The 22879-nt window shown below is 71.3% G+C and overlaps 1 protein-coding gene across 2 annotated transcripts in view; it reads left to right on the plus strand.

The window, feature by feature from the left end:
- The window catches only part of LMTK1 (lemur tail kinase 1), a 27614-nt gene continuing 4735 nt past the window's right edge, over nucleotides 1-22879 (plus strand). The window contains exons 1-10 of one of the 2 annotated variants that reach the window (XM_070060175.2): nucleotides 1-199; nucleotides 14711-14844; nucleotides 16109-16256; nucleotides 17757-17836; nucleotides 18510-18628; nucleotides 18965-19052; nucleotides 19458-19591; nucleotides 20572-20656; nucleotides 21373-21494; nucleotides 22517-22666. In XM_070060175.2, coding sequence (XP_069916276.2) covers nucleotides 145-199; nucleotides 14711-14844; nucleotides 16109-16256; nucleotides 17757-17836; nucleotides 18510-18628; nucleotides 18965-19052; nucleotides 19458-19591; nucleotides 20572-20656; nucleotides 21373-21494; nucleotides 22517-22666 — 1115 coding nt within the window. In that variant the 5' untranslated portion in view covers nucleotides 1-144. Of the gene's footprint in view, nucleotides 200-14710; nucleotides 14845-15553; nucleotides 15725-16108; nucleotides 16257-17756; nucleotides 17837-18509; nucleotides 18629-18964; nucleotides 19053-19457; nucleotides 19592-20571; nucleotides 20657-21372; nucleotides 21495-22516; nucleotides 22667-22879 lie in introns of those variants that run through there. The other variant, XM_070060176.2, reaches the window with a different exon arrangement.

The following is a 22879-nucleotide window of genomic DNA, read 5'->3' on the forward strand; positions in this document are numbered from 1 at the left end:
CCGCGCTGCGGCGGAGGCTGGGGGCGCTGGGCGCGGGGCCGGTGCGCTCCGCACCTGCGGCGGCGCCTGGCCATGGCCCGGCCCGGGCCGCGGGCGTCCTGAGCGCAGCGCCCGCCGGTGCCCCCTGCGCTGCTGGCCCCGGCCATGTCGTCGCCCTTCTTCAACCCTAGCTTCGCCTTCAGCTCCCACTTCGACCCTGGTGAGTGCGCGCAGCGCCGGCCGCGGCCCCTACCTGTCCCGGCGCTGCAGACCCGCGCCGCTTCGCATCCTGCATGGAAATTAACCCTTTCCTCACCCCGAGGCCAGCCGCAGAAGGCGCAGCCGCGGCTCACCAGCAGGAGCGCCGGGAGGCCCCGCGTCTCCCGGGGTGGCCAGGCCTTCGGGCCAAACCTGGCACCGCTGGGCCTCCGGCCCCTGGGCACAGGTACCCCGGGGCAGAGGGCTGCAGGTGTCCCAGAGACATCACCAGGCTGAGGACCCGTGGGGCCCTTTGGGGTGTCCGCCGGGCTGGGGCCCAGGTCTGCCAGGGCCTCTTGCTGCTCCATGGCTTTAGCCTGGGAGGGAGGCCCTGCACAGCCCCCAGCAGCCTGTGGACCTGCTGGCTGAGCCCGTGTGGGGTCCAGATCCCTGGACTGTGGTGAGGTAGGGGTGGTGCTGTCAGGCTGGCTGCAGGGGACCTGGCGGTGGCGTGTTTGCGGGGGGCTGCTTGTCCGTGGTGGGCACAGGGGCTGGGGCGGCTGGAGGTGGGGGGCTTTTTCCTTCTGCCTTCCCCGGCTGCAGAACCCCCGGTCCCACCCGCATGTGCGCGGGGCTCGGGCACAGGTCCATGGGGCCCAAACAAAGCAGCCCCGCGTGCGGCTCCCCTGGGCCTCCCTCCCTGGAGTGGGTCCAGCAAGACCCAGGGTGCATGCAGAGCCCCCCTCGCCCGGGCAGAGCCCGCTCTGAAGGCATTTGCTCTGGGGGAGGGGCCTGTCTGCGGGGCTGAGGGTCACCTGCTCAGAAGGGACTTCCTGGGGTGACCCCCAGGGTGCCGAGATCCTGGTGTCCTGGGGCATGGCCCAGCCGGCCAGGCCCGAGGACGGTGGGTGAGGCCCCGGGCCTGTAGCAGCTTTCGGGCCAGGCGTCCAGCTGTCCTGGGGCTGGCACTCCAGGCGGGAGCCCTGCCGAGTCCCTGTGCCCAGGGTCTCTGTCCTGCTCGCTGGGGTCCTGTTTCCCGTGGCCAGGCAGTCTGGAAGCTGCTGGCCGGCTGGGGTGGGTGCCAGGACCAGCCCGGGGTGGAGGGAGCCCTCTGCCCCCTCCCTGGGGGGGCCCAGACTTACCACCCTGGGTGTCTGGGACAGGAGAGCCCCCCCCCCCCAGGACAGGCAGCTCCCGCTGTGTCTGCCCGCACAGCTGGGGCCGGGTGATTACAATGTGTCAGCTTGATGACTTAAAGAGGAAAGCGGTTGTCAAGAGGAGGGGCGGGCTCCTCTCTGGGGAAGCTGTGGGCACCCCCCGCGCGGTGCTGATGGGGACGGGGAGACCCTCCTGCTGGGCTCCGTATTGGGGAGGGGGGGGATCCGCTGCCCTCCCCCTGAGCACACTATGGCCCTAACCCCCCTTGCCTGGCCTCAGGTTTACACCTGTAAAGTGGGTCAACAGTGCCTGCAGCCAGGCCCGGGGGACTGGGTGCCGGGGCGCCGACTCTGGGTTGGGAGGCAGGTGGCGGGGCCCGGTTGCTGCTGGCTTTGCTCCAGCCCGGGCGGGGGGGGGGGGTTGCCTCAGGTTTGCTCGGGCACCCGGACCCAGGGAGGGGTTCACATTCCCGGGGCTGCGGTGCCGGGGAGCTGGGTGCAGGGCCCTGCCTCTGCCACCAGGCCACACCCTGCCGTGCGCAGCCAGCGTGCACCGTTGCAGGTGGCCGACCGGTCTGCGAGCGCAGGGGGCACGGGCTGCAGGGCAGCCTGGTGCTGTCCAGAGTAGGTGTGGGGACAGCGGCCCTGGAGCCGCCCCCGGGGGCCCCTCTTGGCTGTCTGTGCCTGTCTCCTAGTGGCTGACGGTGGGGCTGTGGGGGCCACGTCTCAGGGGCCAGTGGTGTACAGCATGGAGCTGGACTCGGGAGGCCCTGGCAGCCCGAGCCCCGCGGCTCCCTTCCCCTGCCCACGTCCGCACCGGGGTCCGTGGTCCTGCTGTGCTGATGGCCAGGGCAGGGCTGGGTGCACCGGGGCCCATGGGCAGGGGAGAGGGTGGAGCAGGCCCCTGGGCTCCAGGCTGGGCCTGAGCCGAGCGGCACGGGCTCAGAGGCCTGAGGGGACCATGGATGGCCTGGGTGGTGCCGGGGAGCCTCGCACAGCTGCCGGCTCACCCACGTGACACCTCTGGCACGGCTGAGGACCGTGGCGTGGCCCAGGGAAGCTGCTGCTGTCCTCCCAGCCCAGCGGAAGCCAGGGGCGGCCACGGCACTGCCCTTGCCCCAGAGTGTGACCCCTACAGGGCCGGACACAGGGCGAAGGGGTGGAGCCACAGCTGTCGCGGTGTGCCTGACCCCCGCTGGCTCCACAGGTGAGGCAGGTGAGGGTCCCAGGAGAGTCTGGCTGCAGGGGGTGGTGGCCTTTCTCTGCCCGGCTCAGGTGTGTGTGATGCAGCCACAGGGCCCCACATGCACCTGCACACGCGTGCACTCACATGCTCCAGCCTCACATGTATGTTAATGTGACGTCTGCACACATACATTTAATGTGACATCTGCACACAAGTATGTTAATGTGACGTATGCACACATGCATGTCAATGTGACACCTGCACATGTGTATGTTAATGTGACATCCGCACACATGTATGTTAATGTGACATCCGCACACATACATGTTAATGTGACATCCGCTCACATACATGTTAATATGACACCCACACACATACATGTCAATGTGACACCTGCAACATACATGTCAACGTGACATCTGCACACACACATGCTCCACACCTCACACGAGTTAATGTGACGCCTGCACACGTGTGCACTCACATGCTTCACGTGTCGCACGTGTGTTAATGCGGTGCCTGAGTTTGCACACTCACTCACAGGTGAGCAGGCACACCTGGGCCCCACGACATGAACCTGGCGCTGGGTGTGCACTCGGGTGCAGAGCCGCTGTTTGGCCGTGGGGGCCGCCTCCATGGGCGCTCTCGCAGGGCACAGCTCCCTCTGAGTGGGGTCGTGGGGACCCCCTGCTTCCTCCCGCCCGCTGACCCACGCCTCTGAGGAGCCTGAGCGCGGGGCTGGGCCGTGGGCTCAGCCTCAGTGACCTTGAGCCGCGCCCGTGGGAGCCCTGGAGCAGGCTCCACCTGCAGCCGTCCTGCCTCTTAGAATGTGCCGGAAGGCTCCAGCTCGTCCTGCCGGGGCTTCAGGGTGACAGACTCTGGGTCCCCCCCGCTGCCACCGTGGCCCCCGTTCCTGACGGCGCTGGGCTGCTGTCCGGGCCCGCCCTGCTGGGCGGCAGGCGAGCGTCTCAGCTCCGTCCGTTCCCTGTCCGACGTGGGCCTTGGCAGCCCCTGCTCTCCAGGAGGTCCCGGGAGGCTGGGCGGGGGGCACCGGACGAGCTGCTCCTCGCTGGGCAGCCGCCCCCGACAGGCTGCTGGAGCTGTCTGGGTCGAGCAGCGCCGTCCCCAAACCCGTGTCCACCCTGCCCCCGAACGGGACCCCGCCCGGGAGCAGGGGCTCTGCAGGTGGAATTCACTCTGGGCTGGGCACCCCGAAGTCCCACACTGCTGTCCTTGGAAGGGGTGGGCGGGGAGAAGCCCCGTGAGGAAGGAGGCTGAGGCGGACAGTGTGGGAGGCGTGGTCCCCCACGGAGGCAGCCTGCCCCCCCCCCCCCGGACACCCAGGGCAGCCCCTGACGCACACAGAAAGTTCTAGAACCTGGGGCTGTGGCGGCTCCTTCCACTGAGGCCACAGTGGCGCTGGCCTGGGCCCCTCCCTGGAGGTTTTCCCCAGGACGACTGGGGCCGGGGGCAACGCGGCCGAGGCTCAGGATGGCGCTTGCCCTGGCTATGGCGCGAGGGCGGCTCTGGGGAGGCAGCCCCCAGACTCCAGCTCCAGTCTCAGGCCGGGAGGGGGCCAGGCTGCAGCCCCCAGACTCCAGCTCTGTGGCCTCAGGCCGGGAGGGGGCCCGGCTGTTCCGGGCACATGCGCTCACCTCTCACCGTGGGGCGAAGGCTGGAGCCCCCGGTCCCCCCTCACGGTGGGTGTGGCTGCGCCACCCCAGTCTCCTACCTGGCCCTGGCTCCGTGTTCTCCCTTCACTCCTGGGCCCGCAGGTGTGGCCGCCTGTCTGGCCTGGCTAGGCCACGAGGCCCTGAGGCAGGCGGTCACTTTTTTGAAGGCCGTCATGGCGCTTGTGGCCAGCCGTCTTCCCTTTCTGCAGCTGCCACGTGGGGGCCATGGAGGTCTGCATGGGGGCCCTGGAGGTCTGCGTGGGGGCCGTGGAGGTCTGCGTGGGGGTGTGGAGGTCTGCGTGAGGGCCGTGGAGGTCTGCGTGGGGGCTGTGGAGGTCTGCATGGGGGCCGTGGAGGTCTGCATGGGGGCCCTGGAGGTCTGTGTGGGGGCCCTGGAGGTCTGTGTGGGGGCTGTGGAGCTGCGTGGGGGTGTGGAGGTCTGCGTGGGGGCCCTGGAGGTCTACACCGGGCCTGTCGCAAGCTGTGTTGAGTGCATGGGCCTCCCCGTGGAACCCACTGTGGGGCAGCTCCCCCGCCCCTGCAGGCCGCTGGGGGCCGCTCCCGTGCTGGGGGCGCATGAGCGTGGACAGGGCTCAGTGCGTTTGTCCGCCCCACGCCCGTTGGTCCAGGTGTGGACGGCCCTGTGGGTACTGCCAACCCCCCACTGCAGGTCTCGGCCGCAGAAAGTGCAGAACTCAGTCGTTTCCGGCGACGTCCCCACGCAGGTGACCAGCGCTGCCGCCCAGCGGGAGCGTCCTTGCCAACCCGAGCCCCTCAGCAGGCCCTCCCGCTCCCCGCTGCGTGCGTGGAGGCGGAGCCACGCGGTCCCCTCCTCAGAGCCACATCTCCCAGATGCCCAGCTGGGCGGGCGCTGCCAAGGGTCTTCCTAAGGCTGTGGCCGTGTCCACGCTCCCCGTGGGTGACCATCGGCAGCCTCACCTCCTGCCACGGCGGCTTCCCCCGTCTCAGTGCACGCCGGGTGCATGGTGGCTCCTGTCCCTGATGGCTTGTGTCCCAGGGCTCCTGGACCACACGGGGTCCCCGTGCGCTGGCTCTCTGGGGTCCCCGTGCGCTGGCTCTCTGGGGGCCCAGTGTCCGTGGCTCTCTGGGGGCCCAGTGTCCGTGGTTCTTTGGGGGCCCTGTGTCCGTGGCCCTCTGGGGGCCCCGTGTCTGTGCTCTGTGCATGGGACTTCCCTGGTCAGCACCCCCACCCTGCTTGGCAGCCACATTAGGCCTGGGATGGCTCGAGGGTCCCCAGGGCCAGCTGTGCCCACCTCTCACATGCCAGGTGTCCCCACCACGGGGGTCGGCTCATCCCCAACTGTTTTCCAGGGAGCAGGTTGCCCGGGGTCACTGGCATAGCAGGCGGGGGCTGGCGTCTGGGAGGAGGGCCTGGGCTTGGCCTGTCCCAGGCCTGGCAGGCCGTGGGCATGTGGCTGTCCCTGGCCGTGGGCACGTGGCTGTCCCTGGCCATGGGCACGTGGCTGTCCCTGGCCTGGGCATGTGGCCCCTGCTCTCCCCAGCCTTCCTGTACCTGCTCCTGGCCCCTGGGGCTTCATGCAAGACGTTCGGCCGCTGCTGGAGCCGGAACCCACGCCTGCCAGGCTGTCTAAAAATACCCGTGGCGCCCGCAGTGGCCGGCAGGACACTAGTGGGCAGAGCATCTTCCAGCAGGGCCCCTGGGGCAGACCCTGTGCCTGCTGGGGTCAGGGCTGCGGTCCCAGTGGCCTGGGCCTCGTCTCCCTCGCTTGGGCCCTGGGGCACCTGGGAAAGTGGGGAGGGCGTCGGGTGCTGCTGGGACCAGGCCACCGCCAGCAGAGGGGGCACTCACGGGTGTCGTGGCAGCACCCCGTGGGCCTGGGCGACACCAGGCGACCCCTGAGAAGCAGGGCAGGGGGCGAGAGCGTCGGGGTCCCTGGGGAGCGGACCCCGCTTGCAGCTCGAGGCAGGATGGGGCTGGATGCAGGGGCCGGGCTGGGGCCGGAGCTCCTGGACAGTGGTGAGCACGCCTACGTGGGCGAGGTGTGCATGGCAACGTGTGTGTGGGTGAGCGTGCACACGCGTGTGCGTATCCTGTGTGAGCATCCGTGTGCGGGGTGCGCCTGAGCCCAGGTGTGAGACGTGGGAAGTGTGTGTGGGTGAGCTTCCTGCTGGGGCCCAGGCCCCGGCCCCCCTGGGCTCCGGGATCCCCGCATGAATGGGAGTGGCGGCCGCGTGGCCTCTTGTCTGGTGGCCCAGCTGCCAGCAGGCTGAGCCGGGCCGCCCCTGCCAGGCCTGGCCCCGCGGGCTCTCCACCAAGTGACGCCCTGTGCTCCTCGGCGTCGCCTGGGTGCCTGTGCCTTCGGGCGCCTGGCTGCCCCCCCCCCCCGCACCTGGTCCCTGTCACTCAGGTCACGCCTCACTCGGCACAGCGGCTGCAGTCGCATCTCAGCTGCTGGGTGCCTGCAGTCGCTCAGGGGGTGCCCCTGACCTACAACCTCCCCCCTCTGTCTTGCACCTCAGCCAGCTTCCCTGTGGTGGACGCTGCTGCCCCTGTCCACCAGCCCTGGCCCCAGACGGCCTCACTTCCTCTCTCCCAAGCCCCACAAGCCCCTCTCTGCTGCTGGGGGAGGGGTCTGGCTACCCCTGCCCAGAGCCTGGTCTGGATTCCCACTGGCCAGTAGTCAGCCCACGGGCACTGGTGGGCTGGGGGTGTCCCAAGGCACCTGTGCAGGTCAGCTGTGGGGGTGGGGTGTTCTGTGGAGGAGTCCAGTGCACAGGGCCCTGGGAATGGGGCTGCATCCCTGCGCCAGCACCTGTGCCCCCTGGGAGGGGCCTCCGTCCATGTCTGGGCCCCAGGGACCTCGGCCGGGGAACCCAGGCCCCAGCTCCGTCCGTCCCGAGAGCCCCGGGATCCTGCTCCTTGATCCGTGGGCCCCTGGCTGTCTGGGTGTTGGCCCTGACCCTGACCACCGGTCGTGCGTGTGGCCGCCTGGGCCTCCTCGTGGCTCCCAGCTTGGGTTGCACCAGTTCCTTCCTGTGCGAGGTCCTGTTTGCATCACCAGCTGGACGCACGGGGTGGGGCTGGTGCCGGGAGGTCCTCAGACGCTCGCGCCGTGGTGCAGGGCAGCCACACTCCGCCCCTCGCGGTGCACGGCGCCTGGCAGACCTGGGTGAGGACAGGACTCCTGGGATGTGTGGCGCCGGGGGGTCCCGGGAAGGGGGAATCCCAGGATTCGCGGGCGACCAGTGTGGGACACGCTGTGCCGCCGGGCAGGGCCAGTCCACAGCTGGTCTCCGGCGTGGAACGAGTTGGTCGAGGAGAGGGCAGGTGTCTGTCCGGGGCTGCTCTGGCTCCTGGGCTTCTAGAAGCTTCCGCAGCGTGGAAGCCGGGCCTCGTGACTCGGCTTGCCTGTCTGGGTTTCCTTTTGGGTTGGGTGACTTGTGCGTCTCCTCCGAGCGGGAGGCCGGCGCCCGCTGGCCGCACGCTGGGGTCTGGGCTCGGCGCTTGTTCTGAGCCGACTGCCGAGAGCGGCTTCAAGATCTCCTGGGAGGCGGAGTCGGAATCCCCTCCCCTGGGACCCCCGCCGCCCCCACGGAGGGTCTGCAGAGCGCAGGGCTGGCGGTGTGGCCTGGGGTTACCGCACCACCGACGACACCCCCACCCCGTGTCGGCGTCCCGGCTGCTCCTCTTCCCGTCCAGCTCCCTGCTGTGGCCTAGGAAGGCGGCGGAGGACGGCCCAGGCGCGTGGGCCCCCGCACCCGCGTGGGAGACCCGGAAGAGGCTCCTGGCTCCTGGCTTTGGCCTGGCCAGGACGGTGGGAGCCGTGTGGGGAGTGAGCCAGCAGGTGGCAGGCCTCTCTCTGCCTGACTCCCTCTCCCTCTGCTTTCAAATAAATACATGATGCTGGGGAAGCCAGCAGCCAGGAGCCTCTTCTGGGTCTCCCACGCAGGTGCGGGGGCCCAAGCGCCTGGGCTGTCCTCTGCCGCCTTCCCAGGCCACGAGCAGGATGGGAAGTGGAACAGCCAGGACTTGAACCGGCTGCTGACAGGGGCCGCGGTGTTGCAGGTGGCGGCTTCACGCGCTGTGCCAGCCTCGCTTGTTTTCCTCTAAGCTTCTGTCCTGTGGTTTGGAGACACTGCCGGCCAGCGCCCGGCCACCCTCCCAGCAGCCCCCGCTCCAGCGCCAGGCCTGGCCCCGGCCCTTCACTTCAGTGTCACAGTTTGGGCCGTTCTTTCTGGCATCAGGCGGGCTTAATTATTGTAGCTTTTCTGATTTTTTTTTTTTTTTTTTGACAGGCAGAGTGGACAGTGAGAGAGACAGAGAGAAAGGTCTTTCTTCCGTTGGTTCACCCCGCAGTGGCCGCTACGGCCAGCGCTGTGCCGATCTGAAGCCAGGAGCCAGGTGCTTAACCTGGTCTCCCATGGGGTGCAGGGCCCAAGCACTTGGGCCATCCTCCACTGCACTCCCGGGCCACAGCAGAGAGCTGGCCTGGAAGAGGAGCAACCGGGACAGAATCCGGTGCCCCGACCGGGACTAGAACCCGGTGTGCCGGCGTCGCAGGTGGAGGATTAGCCTAATGAGCCGCGGCGCCGGCCAACTTTCTTGATTTTTTAAAAAAAGATTTATTTACTTATTTGGAAGTCAGAGCTACAGAGGGGGAGGGAGGGGCAGTCTTCTGTCCACTAGTTTACTCCCCAGATGGCCACACGGCCAACACCAGGCCAGGCCAAAGCCGGGAACGTCCTGCCGCCGCGCAGGCGCAGGCGCGTGGTCCAAGTGGAGGCCTGCCCGCTGCGCCACGGGGCCGCCTCGCGTGTGGCCCTCAGTGACGAGGAGGAGGGGCTGGCCTGGCGCCCCGCTCTCAGGGACACCCCCCACTCTGGGGGTCTCGTCCTGCCCCAGGGCTCCCAGGCCCCGCCCCTTCCCGGGGTCGGTGGGGCAGGGGGGGTCCAGGCTCCTGTCCACAGCTTTGGGTGCCTCACACATGCATTCAGGTGGCCTGGGGGCTGGGGGCAGTGAGCTCCCGTCGCTGGAGGGTGCAGAGTGGGGGAGGGGCCGCAGACACGGAGGCATCTGGTGGGGCAGGGCTGGGGGGAGGTGTGGGTCCCAGCACCTGGCCCTGGGCGGAGTGGCAGGCGCCCTGGAGCCTCTGGGGCTCTACCTGTGCGCCCCGCCACACAGGCCCTGATGGGGGGGCAGGAGGCGGGGCCTAAAGTCCAGGCCGGGTGGGGCCGCCCCCTCCCCCCGCCGTGTTGCCCTGGACGCAGTCCTGGTGGATTCTGGGGTGATGTGGCGAGTCGGCCCGGAGTGGGTGCGGCGGGAGGCCCTGGGCAGAGTAAGATGGGCATATTCAGACACCACACAGAGAACCTCCCGGCACTCAGAGCAGCCGCGGCAGGTGCCTACTAGGGGGCGGTGCCCCCTGGTCCCGGGCGCGTGGTTGTCCCCAGGCTGGGCTGGGGCGGGGAGGGGTCCTGGACAAGTGCCTGAGAAGCTGTGGCTCCTGCCTGGAGGGTGGTGGGTGCCAGAGCAGGTGGGGGCTGAGTGGGGTGGGGTCTGGTCCGGGCAGCCGGGGACGGGGGCGGAGCAGCTGTGGGAGCCGCCTCCTGCCCCCTGCTGGCCTCGGGATGGTGGGGGCTTCCTGTCCTGGGCCCCGGGAGGCGGGTGTCCCCAGTCTGAACCCCCAGGGCCGTCAGTGGCGGGGTGGCCGGGCTGTGCCATGGCCAGGGCCGGCTTGTGTGTGGGCAGCAGGGTCAGGCCGGGTGCCCGCAGCCTCTCTCACCCCCATCTTCCCTCCCGCACAGGGGTCGGGGTTGATTGCACAGGGTGGGGGGTGGGGGGCGCCCAGCCCAGCTGTCAGCAGGGGACCCGGTCATCACAGGTGCTGTGCCAGGTGTGGGTACACGGGGCCCCCGCATAGCCCCTGTCTGTCTTGGGGCTCGGGGTTCAGGTGGGGGAGGGCAGAGGTGAGGGCCTTGAGCCTGGGATGAGGGGACAGGGTCTTATGTCAGGGAAGTCCGGGAGAAGGGACGGGGACCCGGCGGGGGATGGCAGGGGTGGGGGCAGCTCAGTGCAGGGCACCCGGGGGAGACGGGGCAGAGACTCGGGTCACAGCTGGCAGCGGCTGCGGGCGTGTGTGGGGGTGATGCCTGGGGCAGACTCGGCCCCACCCCCACCCCACACCCCGGCCCCATCTGCATGGGGGACCACGGTGGCCCTGGGCCTCCCCTGGTAGAAGTCTCCCCTCAGCCCTGACCCTGAGGACCTCCCAGGGCTGGTGGGGGATGTTCAGGGCACTGGGGCCTGACCGCCTGCGGTGCTGGGAGCTCAGGGCTGCCCAGGGCCCTCGGAGGCGGGGCCTGGCCGGTGAAGGCCACAGTGCCTGCGGGGGCTGGGCAGAAGACCTGGAAGACACGGGCGAGACCCCATTGGTCCCACCCCTAGCTTTGGGGGAGGAGCCTGGGGGAGGGTCTGGGAAAGGCCGGCTTTGTGGGGGCCTGTAGAAATGGCGTCGGGGCTGGGGTCCCCCGGAAGGGGCCAGGGCACACCCAGCCTGCGAGTGTGGCAGAGCCGTGGGGCGCTTCCCGCTGCCCCAGGAGTCCGCCGAGCAGGCGAGGGGGGGCACAGGCTGGGAAGGGCCGTGTGCAGGACGCTGGTGCCCCACACCTGGCTCCCAGGCCCTGTTTCCGGAGCAAGTCGCTGTGTGTGTGGTGCCGGCCTCCCGGCCCTTCCCCTGCCCCGCTGCCCCCCTGCGGTGCTGCTGGGAGGCCCCCCCCCCCCCCCCCGCAGGCTGAGCTGCAGGTGTAAGACAGCTGCGTGCGCCACCTGGTGGCGGCGAGGGCCATGGCGCCTGGCACTGTGGGCACTGTGGCCCAGCTTTGTGCAGGTCAGGGGCCCAGGTGGCCTGCGAGCCCCCAGCAACCAGGAGCCTCCTGGGCCACTCAGACGGGCAGGTCTGCCTGGGCGAGGGCGGGGCCCTGCTGGGGTGGGCGGAGCCTCAGCGTAGGGCACTGGGGGCCTGGCTGCATTCGGATCCGAGCTCATCCCGGGGGTGTCCCCCGCCGGCTCCTGCCTGTCCCCCTGGCCCTCCCCCCGCCGGCTCCTGCCTGTCCCCCTGGCCCTCCCCCCGCCGGCTCCTGCCTGTCCCCCTGGCCCTCTCCCCAGCCGGCTCCTGCCTGTCCCCCTGGCCCTCTCCCCGCCGGCTCCTGCCTGTCCCCCTGGCCCTCTCCCCGCCGGCTCCTGCCTGTCCCCCTGGCCCTCTCCCCCCCCCCCGCCGGCTCCTGCCTGTCCCCCTGGCCCTCTCCCCGCTGGCTCCTGCCTGTCCCCCTGGCCCTCTCCCCGCCGGCTCCTGCCTGTCCCCCTGCCTTGCTGCTGCCCTCCCCACCCCGCCCCGCAGAGCCGCTCTCCCGGTGGACGTGTTCTTGACTCTGGAGCCAGAAGACTCTGGGCGCAGCCTGGCCCCAGCGGCGTGGCCTCCGCCAGCCCTCCCTCCCGCGCACCTTCCAGACCAGCAGTGTGGCCGGCTGGGCCCAGGGCCCCTCACGTGGGACTGGTGTCCCGGGCGTCTGGGACTGACCCCGGGCCCTCTGAGGACCTGCCCAGGGCTGGGCTCGTGGGGCAGCCTGTCCGGACTCCCCACGCTGTGCCCATGGCGTCCTGCACCCCAGGAGGCCCAGCTGGGCCACAGGGGGAGCCACCTGTGTGAGTGGCCTGTGGCTGCTGTCACACATTTCTAGACTTAGTGGCTGTTTTCCCCCTAAAGACTGGTTTATCTGTTAGAAAGGCAGAGCTACTGAGAGAGAAGGAGACACAGAGAGGGCCTCCATCTGCTGGTTCACGTCCCAGATGGCCGCAATGGTGGGGGCTGGGCCAGGCTGAGGCCAGGAGCCCAGATCTCCCACGCGGGTGCAGGGGCCCGAGCACTCGGGGCGCCTTGCGCTGCCTGCAGGGGCATCAGCAGGGGCCGCCTGGGTGGGCGTGGAGCGGCCGGGACTCGAGCCGGCGCCCAGTGCGGTGCCAGTGATGCAGCAGCTGCTTCGCCCGCCGTGCCGACGCCGACGCCGGCCCAGGGCCGAGTGGCTTGAAGCCCCCGCGCCGCCGCTCTGCAGCTCTGGCGTCAGGGTCCGATCGCACTTTGCCAGCTCAGATGTGGCGTCGGCTCCGGCCCTGCCCGGGCTCCTCGGGCCGTGTGCGTGCCGCCTCTGCTGTGTGGACAGTCTCCCCGCAGGGACGCCGCCCACCTCCAGGGCCCCCCTTGGGCCCCGGGCCGGGTGCCTTTTGCCGCTGACGTCACAGGCTGGGGACTGGAGGCACAGCTCTGAGGGGCCGCTCTGCCTGCACCAGGTTCCCGCTCGACGCAGCTGGGGCGACTCGGGACAAACCGCGCGGTGACAGTGACGGCACCCAGGAAGCCCTGGGCCGCTCTGGCCTGGTGGTTAACACCCGTGTCCCAAAGCAGAGCGCCGGGTGTGAGTCCTGCCCCCAGCTTCCTGCTGGTGCAGACCCTGGGAGGCAGCAGTGGGGGCTGCAGTCCCTGCCCCCCCACCTGGGGGACCTGGGTGGGGCTCCGGGCTCCTGACTTCGGCCTGGCCCAGCCCTGGCTGTTGTGGGTATTTGGGGAGTGAGCCAGCGAAGGGACGATCTCTCTCTCCACCTCTCTGCCTTCTGGGTGACTGAACATAGATGAACATTAGGGGAAGGACTCCCAGCCACCCCAGGGCGGAGATGGAGCCGTGGAGGATGGGGCCGTTCCCACGGCTCGGGGGTCTGGTCTGAGGGGGCCGCCCCCGGCTGTGTGGGGCGCCCCTCGCCACAGGGGCCAGCTGGTCCCTGGGTCACCCGCACAGACCTGCCCGCTCCGTGGGGGCTCCCGCACCCCTCCCTCTGCATGCCGCCCCGCCCACATCTGCCCCACATGCTGGGAGCCTCCCTCGGGTGTCGGGCGCAGAGCTGGGGTCAGGAGCCGGCGGGGGTCCCCGATCCCGGACGCCCTGGCTGGGCCGCCCTCTGGCTGTGTCTGGCTGCCCTGAGCCTGTGTTCTCAGCTACAGAGCAGGGTGCTGGTAGCTCAGGGGGTGTGTGTGTGCACGTGTGCCCACGCGTGTGTGGTGTGGGAGGCACATGTGTGTGTGTTGTGTTGTCACAGCAGGTGCGATGGTGTCCCTGGGCCCTGCGGCTGGCCCTGGCACCTGGGGTCAGACTGTGGTCGGCCATGGGTGCCCCAGCCGTGGGTCAGGCAGCAGCGCCGTGCACTGGGGCGGTGGCTGCGGCGGGGGCCTGGTGGGGGCTCCACTTGTTGCGGATTGGGAAGTTCCAGTCTCTCTGCGGCTCTACCGGGAGGCCTGTTTGTGCGTCTGCACAGCCAGGGCCACGGGGTGACAGGCCAGGCCGCCACTGGCCCCTGAGCCCAGCACTGCTGATGCCCCTGCCCCTTGTCCCCGCCCCCTCTGAGCGGGAGCCTGCGTGGGCCTGCACGGGTGGTCCCGCCCAGCAGCCCCGGCGGGGGGTGGGGGGCCCCCACTGCGGTCTTTGGGGACCCAGAGGCCCAGCCCAGGGGCCACTCAGCCAGTCTGGCCCAGGCAGGAAGGCCCTGGACTCCCGGGCTGGCCCGGACGGGGGGCGTGTTACCCGCACTGGCACAGCGGGTCACTGTGGCAACAGCACGGCCCTCAGGGGCCTGCTGCCTGGGGTGTGTGGGCGATCCCAGCACCTGTGTGCGCTGCGCTGGTGAACAGCGTGGCGAGGGGGTGTCACGCGTGTACACGCACACACACGTGTGCACACGGGACCCCGCCCAGAAACCTCACCTGAGCAGCCCCCGGTGAGGGCCTCAGGGTGGAGACCCCACTGGGCTTTCCGTGTAGGCTGAGCCGGCTGCCCCTCCCTGCCTGGCCCTGCCTGACCCCGTCTTTCCAGAGTGTCACTGACTGACGCCGCCTCCAGGGAGCCCGCCCAGGTGCTCCACTAGCTCTTTGCCTTAGCAGAAGCCAGGCGGCCCTGTCTGGGGGCCCCTGCTGCCCGGCAGGCGCAGGGGCAGGTGGTCTTGAGGGTCACTCTCAGGAGCTGTGCCCAGAGGCCAGATGAGGACAGACGGACAGGCGGGGGAGTGAGACTCTGGCTCTGGGGTGAGGCGGGTGCCTGCATTGCTGGCCGGGTACCTCAGTTTCCCCGTGTGCACCCGATGCTGCAGGAGGGGCTCCCTGCTGACCCCAGGGCCGGGACCAGCACTGGGGGCCTTGTGGTGGGTGCAGCTGGGGCGACCTGGAGACGCCAGCCAACACGGTGGGGCCCTGTTGCCCGCTGCACGCGGGAGTGAGTGGCCCCGACGTGTCCCAGCCCGACCCTCGGCTGGCCACCGCGAGGCTGAGTACGGCCCCCTCCAGCTCTGGGACGGAGGCGGCCGAGTCCGGGAGAGGCGTCCCCGAGCCCCATTCCGGAGCTGGGTGGCTGGGCTCTGACTGCACCTCTGGGAGCAGGGGTGCGGCCGGGGCGAGCGCTCGCGGCCGGGGGCTGCCTCACGCCTCCTCTCCCGGCAGACGGCGCCGCCTTGGGCGGGCTCTCCTGGTCGCCCTCGCTCGCCGTGGTGGCTGTGTCTTTCTCGGGGCTCTTCACCGTGGTCGTCCTCATGCTGGCCTGCCTGTGCTGTAAGAAGGGCGGCATTGGCTTCAAGGTGAGGCTGGGGCCGCCACCCGGCTCCCGGGAGCCAGCATGGCCGTGCTGGGGGGCTCGCTGGGTCCCCCACGGCGGCCTCCGTGCCCTGTGCATTTGCAAAGGGAAACCCGTGCCTGACCTCACCCCCGTGTCCAGCTGAGGCTCTGAGCAGGACCAAGAGCCCAGGCAGAGGTCCCGCCCAGGCCGCATTCCTGCGGTCAGCACATCACGGGCCCTCCCCCCACCCCCAGGGCTGGAGGAGGGGAGGAGCCTCTCCCCTACCTGGGGACCCCGCTGCACTCCCTGACTCACCCCCTCCTGCCCCAGGATGTTGGGGGCCGTGGGCGTGCACACCAGCACCCGACCCCAGTCTGCCTGCAGGTGCGCTTGAGTGTGGCCCCTGCCTCCCCCAGCAACCCCTCTCTGCTGGCTCACTGGCCCCTCAGGGTCCCACGAGGGGGGCCCAGGGTCCCTTGGGCTAGGGGCCGCGTGTCCGGCTGGCAGCTGCAGGGTCCTGCCCCGGCGTCCCCGCCCCACCCCTGCCCCTGACCTGCAGGTGCACAGAGGCCAGGCCAGAGCTGCCCGGTCATGGGGCGGGGGTGGGGCGGGGACCGGGGTGGGGACACTGTGTGAGCAGCCCCTCCCCAGGGCCCACGAGAACAAGGCCCTACTCAAGGGCCTGCCGCAGCCCCCTCCTACCCCTGCCCTCCTGGCCTCCTCCGGAACATGGTGCCAGAACATTCTAGCGCCAGTGGCGCGCCGCGGGAGGGCTGCCCGGCGGTGGGCTCCCCACCTGGAGCTGAGCCGGGAGGGGCTGGGCCAGCTCCATGCTCACGCTCTGCTACCTCGTCGCGCGCTGGGCTGGCGCGGCCCGGCCCGGCCCCGGGCTGCTTGGTCAGGTAACGGCTGGAGCCAGGGCCCGACCCTGGAGAGGGGAGGAGGGTACCTGGGCCTGGCCCCTCCCCGCAAGAGCCCCACAGAGCCCAGGAGCGTGGCAGGGCCGGGCAGTAGCTGGGAGTTAGGGGCCCTGGGGAGGGGCGCTGCCGCTCGGACCCCTGGTGGGAGACCCCAGGCCTCCCGCCCCCCCAGTCCAGCCCGAGTGGGGGGTCAGCCCCTTCCCCCCTCAGTGCCCCCGGCAATGGGCGGGGCCCCAGGGGCTGGCTGGGTGCTGGGGTGGGGCTGTGACTGCAGCTCTCTGCCGGGCTGGGCCGCCCGGAGCCCGCTCTAGACCGGGGTGTGGGGGGGTCCCCGGGGCCAGCTCACGGCCGTGCTCCCTGCCCCAGGAGCTGGAGAATGTGGACGGGGACGAGTACGCGGCCGAGCGCTCGGCACAGGGCTCTCCGGCCACGGCCGCGCAGGGCGGGCCCGACGTGTACGTCCTGCCACTCACCGAGGTCTGCCTGCCCATGGCCAAGCAGCCCGGCCGCTCAGGTGAGGCCCGGGAGGGGCAGCAGGGGCTGGGGGCACATGGGGCAGTGGTTCCTGGGGGCATGCGGGCCCAAAGATGCTGGGCAGAGGGTGGCCGCTGGGCCGGGCGGGGCCCTGGGCCCGGAGCTGGCCGCCCACGTGCTGCTGTGCGGGAGCAGGGTGCTGACCCCAGATTCCCACCCCCACAGGCGCCAGCCCCGCCGGACACGGGTGCTATTGTGCCCCAGCAGGGCCCGCCCACTGGGGAGGCGTCCCTGGGGGTGGCCTTGAATTGTCCTTTCACGCAGGCCAGGGTGGGGTGGGCAGGAGGGCGGGGGGCCGGGTCCTCCTGGAGGGAGCAGGTGCAGGCAGGCCCCTCCCGTGGCTTCCCTGGGCTGGGAGCTGCCCCTGCCCTGGGTCCCTCTCGGAGTGTCCACCCCCCAGTGCAGACGAGGGGCCCCCGCTCCAGAGGTGACCCATAAACGCCTGAGCTTCGAGACCCTCCCCTCCGGCCCTGGGCAGCGTGGGCCGCTGGTCCCTCCTTCGCGTCCTTACTCCCTGGACGCGTCCAGCTAAGGGCCACTCTTCCTCACTGCCACCCCAGCTCCTCCAGGATCTGTGGCCGTGGTGACCAGTGGGTCACCCACTCCCCTGCACGGGCTGGGCAGCCCCCAGGGCACTGGTCTGCCCAGCGACCCTGGGCCCAGCCTGTGCCCATCCCCGTCCCCCGTGCCCTGACTCTGCAGGCGGCAGGAGGCAGAGGGGTGAGCCTGGGGCATGGATTAGAACCCAGGCCACAGGGACCACCCACCCTTCTCAGGCCCCTGCCCACCGCCAGGCCCCTGGCCTTCTCTGGGGGCAATGAGGGTCTGGAGATGCCAGGGCCCCAGAGGGGTGTCCCGGCAGACTGGGGGGCCCGGGCGGCACCAAGTCCACATTCCTGGGGTCCCGGCCCCCCGCCCCAGCTGTCCTCAGGCAGCTGGCGTGGGAGCAGAATTCGGGGAATCCCTGGGGTACAGCCAGCCCGGCCCTCCCCCCGCCCGCTGACCTCACTGGGCCTGGCCTTTGGGAGAATGGGCCCAGTGTGCTCCGTGCGGGGCCGTGCCAAGCAGTCTCCAACAAAGGGGCCCTTGGTGCCGTGGGACGAGGGGCGAGGGGCGGGGGGCGGGGGGCGTGCTGTGCCATGGCCCTCCCCAGCCTTGGCCCCGGCCCCAGCCACACCGCCTGCCCGCGTGGCCTGTGCAGCCAGTCCAGCTCCAGGCCCCGCCGTCTCCGGCCGGCTGTCCCCGCGGCTTCCGGCAGCCCCGCCTAGAAGGATGTCCAGCTGTGGCTCCTACGGCCACCGCAGTCCTGGGCAGTGGCCCACCCTCCTCCTGAGAGTCCCTGGCCCCTGATGGCAGCCCCCAGGGGTGGCCTCTGCCTTGGGGTCTGGCCCTAGGGGGCAGCCTCCCTAGGGGCCAGGTGAGGCAGCTGGGGAGGTGGGAGCGGCTGAGCCGGGTCCCTGAGCGCCCTGCCCGCTTACAGTGCAGCTGCTCAAGTCCACGGAGCTGGGCCGGCACAGCCTGCTGTACCTGCAGGAGATCGGGCACGGCTGGTTTGGGAAGGTGAGTGGGTCCCCCCGCAGGTGTGGGGAGCAGGGGTCGGCCCTCCCAGCGGGTGTGGGGAGCAGGGGTGCGGCCCTCCCTGCAGGTGTGGGGAGCAGGGGTACGGCCCCTCCTGGTGGGTGTGGGGAGCAGGGGTGCGGCCCCTCCCTGCAGGTGTGGGGAGCAGGGGTGCGGCCCTCGCGGCGGGTGTGGGGAGCAGGGGTGCGGCCCTCCCGGCAGATGTGGGGGAGCAGGGGTGCGGCCCTCGCGGTGGGTGTGGGGAGCAGGGGTGCGGCCCTCCCGGCAGATGTGGGGGAGCAGGGGTGCGGCCCTCCCGGCAGATGTGGGGAGCAGGGGTGCGGCCCTCCCTGCAGGTGTGGGGAGCAGGGGTGCGGCCCCTCCTGGTGGGTGTGGGGCGCAGGGGTGCGGCCCTCCTGGCAGATGTGGGGGAGCAGGGGTGCGGCCCTCCTGGCGGGTGTGGGGAGCAGGGGTGCGGCCCCTCCTGGCGGGTGTGGGGAGCAGGGGTGCGGCCCTCCCGGCGGGTGTGGGGAGCAGGGGTGTGGCCCTCCCAGCGGGTCCTGGAAGCGGCTTCTCTCCTGACGCCCAGGGAGACAGTGGGGGCCGCTGGGGGCCGAGGGGAGCACCCAGGGCTCAGGACGCTGGGAGGGGTGCAGAGGACGCTCCGCCCCCGCAGGTGTTCCTGGGGGAGGTGCACGCGGGCGCCAGCAGCACCCAGGTGGTGGTGAAGGAGCTACAGGTGAGCGCCAGCGTGCAGGAGCAGGCGCAGTTCCTGGAGGAGGCGCAGCCGCACAGGTGGGTGGGCGGAGCCCGGGGCGGGGCCGCGGGGAGGTGGGTGGGTGGGACGCGGGGGCGGGGCCGTGGGGAGGTGGTGGGATCCGGGGCGGGGCCGCTGAGAGAGGTGGGTGGGCGGGGCCTCAGGGGAGGTGGGTGGGTGGGGCCCGCGGGCGGGGCCGCGGAGGTGGGTGGGCGGGGCCCCGGGGCGGGGCCGCGGGGAGGTGGGTGGGCGGGGCCGCGGAGAGAGCGGTGGGTGGGCGGAGCCCCGGGGAGGTGGGGGCGGGGCCCGGGGCGGGGCCGCGGGAGGTGGGGGCGGGGCCCGGGGAGCGGCGGGGCAGCCTGTGGCTCTCGCAGGACCCTGCAGCACAGCAACCTGCTCCAGTGCCTGGCGCAGTGCGCGGAGGTGACGCCATACCTGCTGGTGATGGAGTTCTGCCCGCTGGTGAGTGGCCGCCCCGCCCCGCCCCGCCCCGCGGCCTCCCCCTCGGGCCCCACCTGCCCGCTCTGCGCCACAGGGCAGGCGGCTGTGGCGGGTCCACTGGGGACCGAGGAGGCCAGCTGGTTCCACGCCTTGTGCGGGCTGCAGTTCCGACCGTGGGACTGGGAGCCGGCGGCTTGCAGAGGGGCGTGGCTTTGAGCCGCTTGGCGGGGCTGGGTCCTCTCCGGCTTCCTGCGGGCTGCGGCCCCTGGGGCCCAGCCCAGGTCGCCGGGTGGGGCCGCCTGGAGCTGCGTTCTCCGCGGGCCCCGGTTCCCTCCGCAGGTCGGGGCAGCGCTGTGGGCACCACGTGGGGGGTCAAGGGGAGGGGCGCGGGCAGCAGCGTCCCCCAGCGTCGCTCCCTGTCGGCAGGGCGACCTCAAGGGCTACCTGCGGAGCTGCCGGGTGAGCGAGTCCATGGCGCCCGACCCCCTGACGCTGCAGCGCATGGCGTGCGAGGTGGCCTGCGGGCTGGTGCATCTTCACCGGAACAACTACGTGCACAGGTGGGGCGTGGCCCCGCCCTCCGCGGCCCTCGGACAGGCTGCCCGGGGCTGGGGGATTCCTGCCCCGGGGGTGCGTGCGGAGCCCCCGGGGGGATCCCTGGGCAGCGCTGGGTCCAGTGAGTTCCTGATGCCTGGGGAGGGAGGGGCGGCACCGCCCCAGGACCGAAGCGGGAGCCCCGCCCACGGCCCCAGGAGGGGTGGGCTCGGCGGCGGAGCCCGCCCCGGCGAAGTGGCCGCCCACGGCCCCAGGAGGGGTGGGCTCGGCGGCGGAGCCCGCCCCGGCGAAGTGGCCGCCCACGGCCCCAGGAGGGGTGGGCTCGGCGGCGGAGCCCGCCCCGGCGAAGTGGCCGCAGCCCCGACGCGTGAGGGCCGCCCGCCCCAGCAGCATCCTGGTGCTGAGTGATGGCTGAACGACTCCAGCATCAGCGATTTTGTTGGCGAGGGCAGCCGCCAGCCTCCTGATCCCCGCCCGCCCGGCGGCCACGCGCTCTGCAGGTGGACCCCACGCCCCTCCCCCGCCCGGCGGCCACGCGCTCTGCAGGTGGACCCCACGCCCCTCCCCGCCTGGCCCGGGAAGCTGCTCCAGGGCTGGCCTCACCTCCAGCCCTGTGGGGCGGGGCCACGCGGTCCCTGGCTGGTCTCGGTCCCTGTCACCTCCCAGGGAGCTGGGGAGGGCAGCCACGGCCAGGAACAGCCGGGCCTCGCAGGTCCAGGGCTGTGTGGCCCGGGCCCCTGGGGCACGGTCGGTAGGAGGCGGCCGTGAGCAGGGCAGAGGGTGGGGGCTGGGCACCGGTCTCTGGACCCAACTGTCCTGTTGGAGCCCTGTCCACTGCGACCCACACGATGCCCAGTGCTTAGCAGGGGCGCGAGGTGGGCAAGCCCCTCAGACGCCCGCCCCTTCCCGCCTGCCCACCCTGCCATCACGGGCAGCGAGCTGGAGGTGGGCAGGGAACCCCCTGACCCTGCCCACTGCCCCACAGCGACCTGGCCCTGCGCAACTGCCTGCTGACGGGCGACCTGACAGTGAAGATCGGGGACTATGGCCTCTCTCACTGCAAGTACAGGGTGAGTCCGGCCTGACCCGCCCCAGCCTGACCACACCCTGACCTGGCCCCACCCCAGCCTGACCCCGCCCCAGCCTGACCACACCCTGACCTGGCCCTGCCTCCATCCTGACCACACCCTGACCTGGCCCCACGCCAGCCTGACCACACCCTGACCTGGCCCCACCCAGCCTGACCCCGCCCCAGCCTGACCACACCCTGACCTGGCCCCACCCAGCCTGACCACACCCTGACCTGGCCCCACCCAAGCCTGACCACACCCCTGACCTGGCCCCACCCAGACTGACCACACCCCTGACCTGGCCCCACCCAGCCTGACCACACCCTGACCTGACCCTGCCCCAGCCTGACCACACCCCTGACCTGGCCCCGCCCCAGCCTGGCCCGCCCCTTGTCTGACCACACCCCGACCTGGCCCCGCCTCCGCCTGGCCCCGCCCCGGCTGACCCTGCCCCAGCCTGACCACACCCCTGACCTGACCCCACCCCAGCCTGACCACACCCTGACCTGGCCCCACCCAGCCTGACCACACCCTGACCTGGCCCCGCCCAGCCTGACCACACCCTGACCTGACCCTGCCCCAGCCTGACCACACCCCTGACCTGGCCCCGCCCCAGCCTGGCCCGCCCCTTGTCTGGCCACACCCCGACCTGGCCCCGCCTCTGCCTGGCCCCGCCCCGGCTGACCCCGCCCCGGCTCCGCCCCACGTGCCCACAGGAGGACTACTTCGTGACCGCGGACCAGCTGTGGGTGCCACTGCGCTGGATCGCGCCCGAGCTGGTGGACGAGGTGCACAGCAACCTGCTCGTGGTGGACCAGACCAAGGCCAGCAACGTGTGGTGAGCGTGCAGCTGGGCGGAAGGAGGCCCCAGGCTCCGGCCCCGCCCCCCTCCTGAAGCTGGGGTGGCTGGGACACAGCACGCGCCTTGCAGTAAGGCCACGGGCGAGATGAGGCTGTGCTGGTCACGTGGTCATGGGGGTGCCCAGGGCCCGGGCAGCAAGATGGACCGGGGGCCCCTGCCCACCAAATGCGTGGGCTCAGAGCCTCTGGTGCGCAGTCGGGGCGAGGACCCGTCCCCGTCCTCGCGGGCCATGGGCCTGGTCAGTGCTGTGGGCACCAGGGGCCCAGGGGAGTCCCAGCACCGCAGCCTGAGCCCTGAGCACTCAGCTGGGCCCCGAGCGGCGTCATTCATTCGTTCTTGCGCAAGCGGCGTCATTCATTCGTTCCTGTGTGTGCTCCAGGAGGGCGGGGCCCAGCTGCCCTGCTAGCTTCTGCAGGCCAGAGTGGGGGTCTCATTGCTGACCCTGACGGTCCCAGGCCTGTGTCTGGGCTGCTCTGCGCCTGTGAGCGCAGGCTATGCCGTGGCCAGGCTTCTCCCCAGGCCCTTTGTCCACGCCCCGTCACGGACACTCGGTGCCTGTCCGTGCCTGTCCCCCCCAACCCCCGCGTGCACCAGGCTGGGAGCCCCAGTGTCAGGCCATGCCCCCTCCAGCCTCCTGAGACAGCCTGGGGTGCAGGAGCGGGGGGAAGCCGCTCCCCCAGGAGAGACCTACAGCTGCCACCTGGCCCTGTGGCCCACGTCCCTACCCCCACAGCATTAGGTCCTCGGGGGCCTGAGCTTGGCTGGGGAGGTTGGTTCCCAGGTACGTGCAGTGTGGACGTTAGTGGACACACAAGTGGCCTGACTGTGCAAGGCGAGCCTGGGCCCTGGCCTCGGGTCTGGCTGGCGGCACGTGCTGACCGTTTATGGAAGGGACAGCTGTCCTTGCACAGGGCCAGCCGGTGTAGGACTGAGCCGTGGTCCAGGAGGTGCGGGTCGTGACCCACGCCCAGCCCTGTCTCACGGCTGCTGTCCCGCAGGTCCCTGGGGGTGACCATCTGGGAGCTGTTTGAGCTGGGCGCGCAGCCCTACCCCCACCACTCGGACCGGCAGGTGCTGGCCTACGCCGTGAGGGAGCAGCAGCTCAAGCTGCCCAAGCCGCAGCTGCAGCTGATGCTGGCCGACCGCTGGTAGGACCGCTGCCCTGCCCTGCCCTGGGCGGGCGGCTGCGGCGGGGCGGGGCGGGGCGGGGCGGCGTGGGGGGGGCTCGGTCGCCAGGGCAGCAGCAGCTCCACGCCACCGCCTGGGGCTCTAGCTGCGCCTGCCCCCTGCACTGCAGCCTGAGCCCACCCCTGGCTGCCTCCCGCACAGGCCCTGTAGCAGGGAAGGGTGGGGGTGATGCG

Source organism: Oryctolagus cuniculus, chromosome 17 (genome assembly GCF_051225735.1).
Source record: "Oryctolagus cuniculus isolate XC-2025 breed Fujian yellow rabbit chromosome 17, ASM5122573v1, whole genome shotgun sequence".
NCBI lineage: Eukaryota > Metazoa > Chordata > Mammalia > Lagomorpha > Leporidae > Oryctolagus > Oryctolagus cuniculus.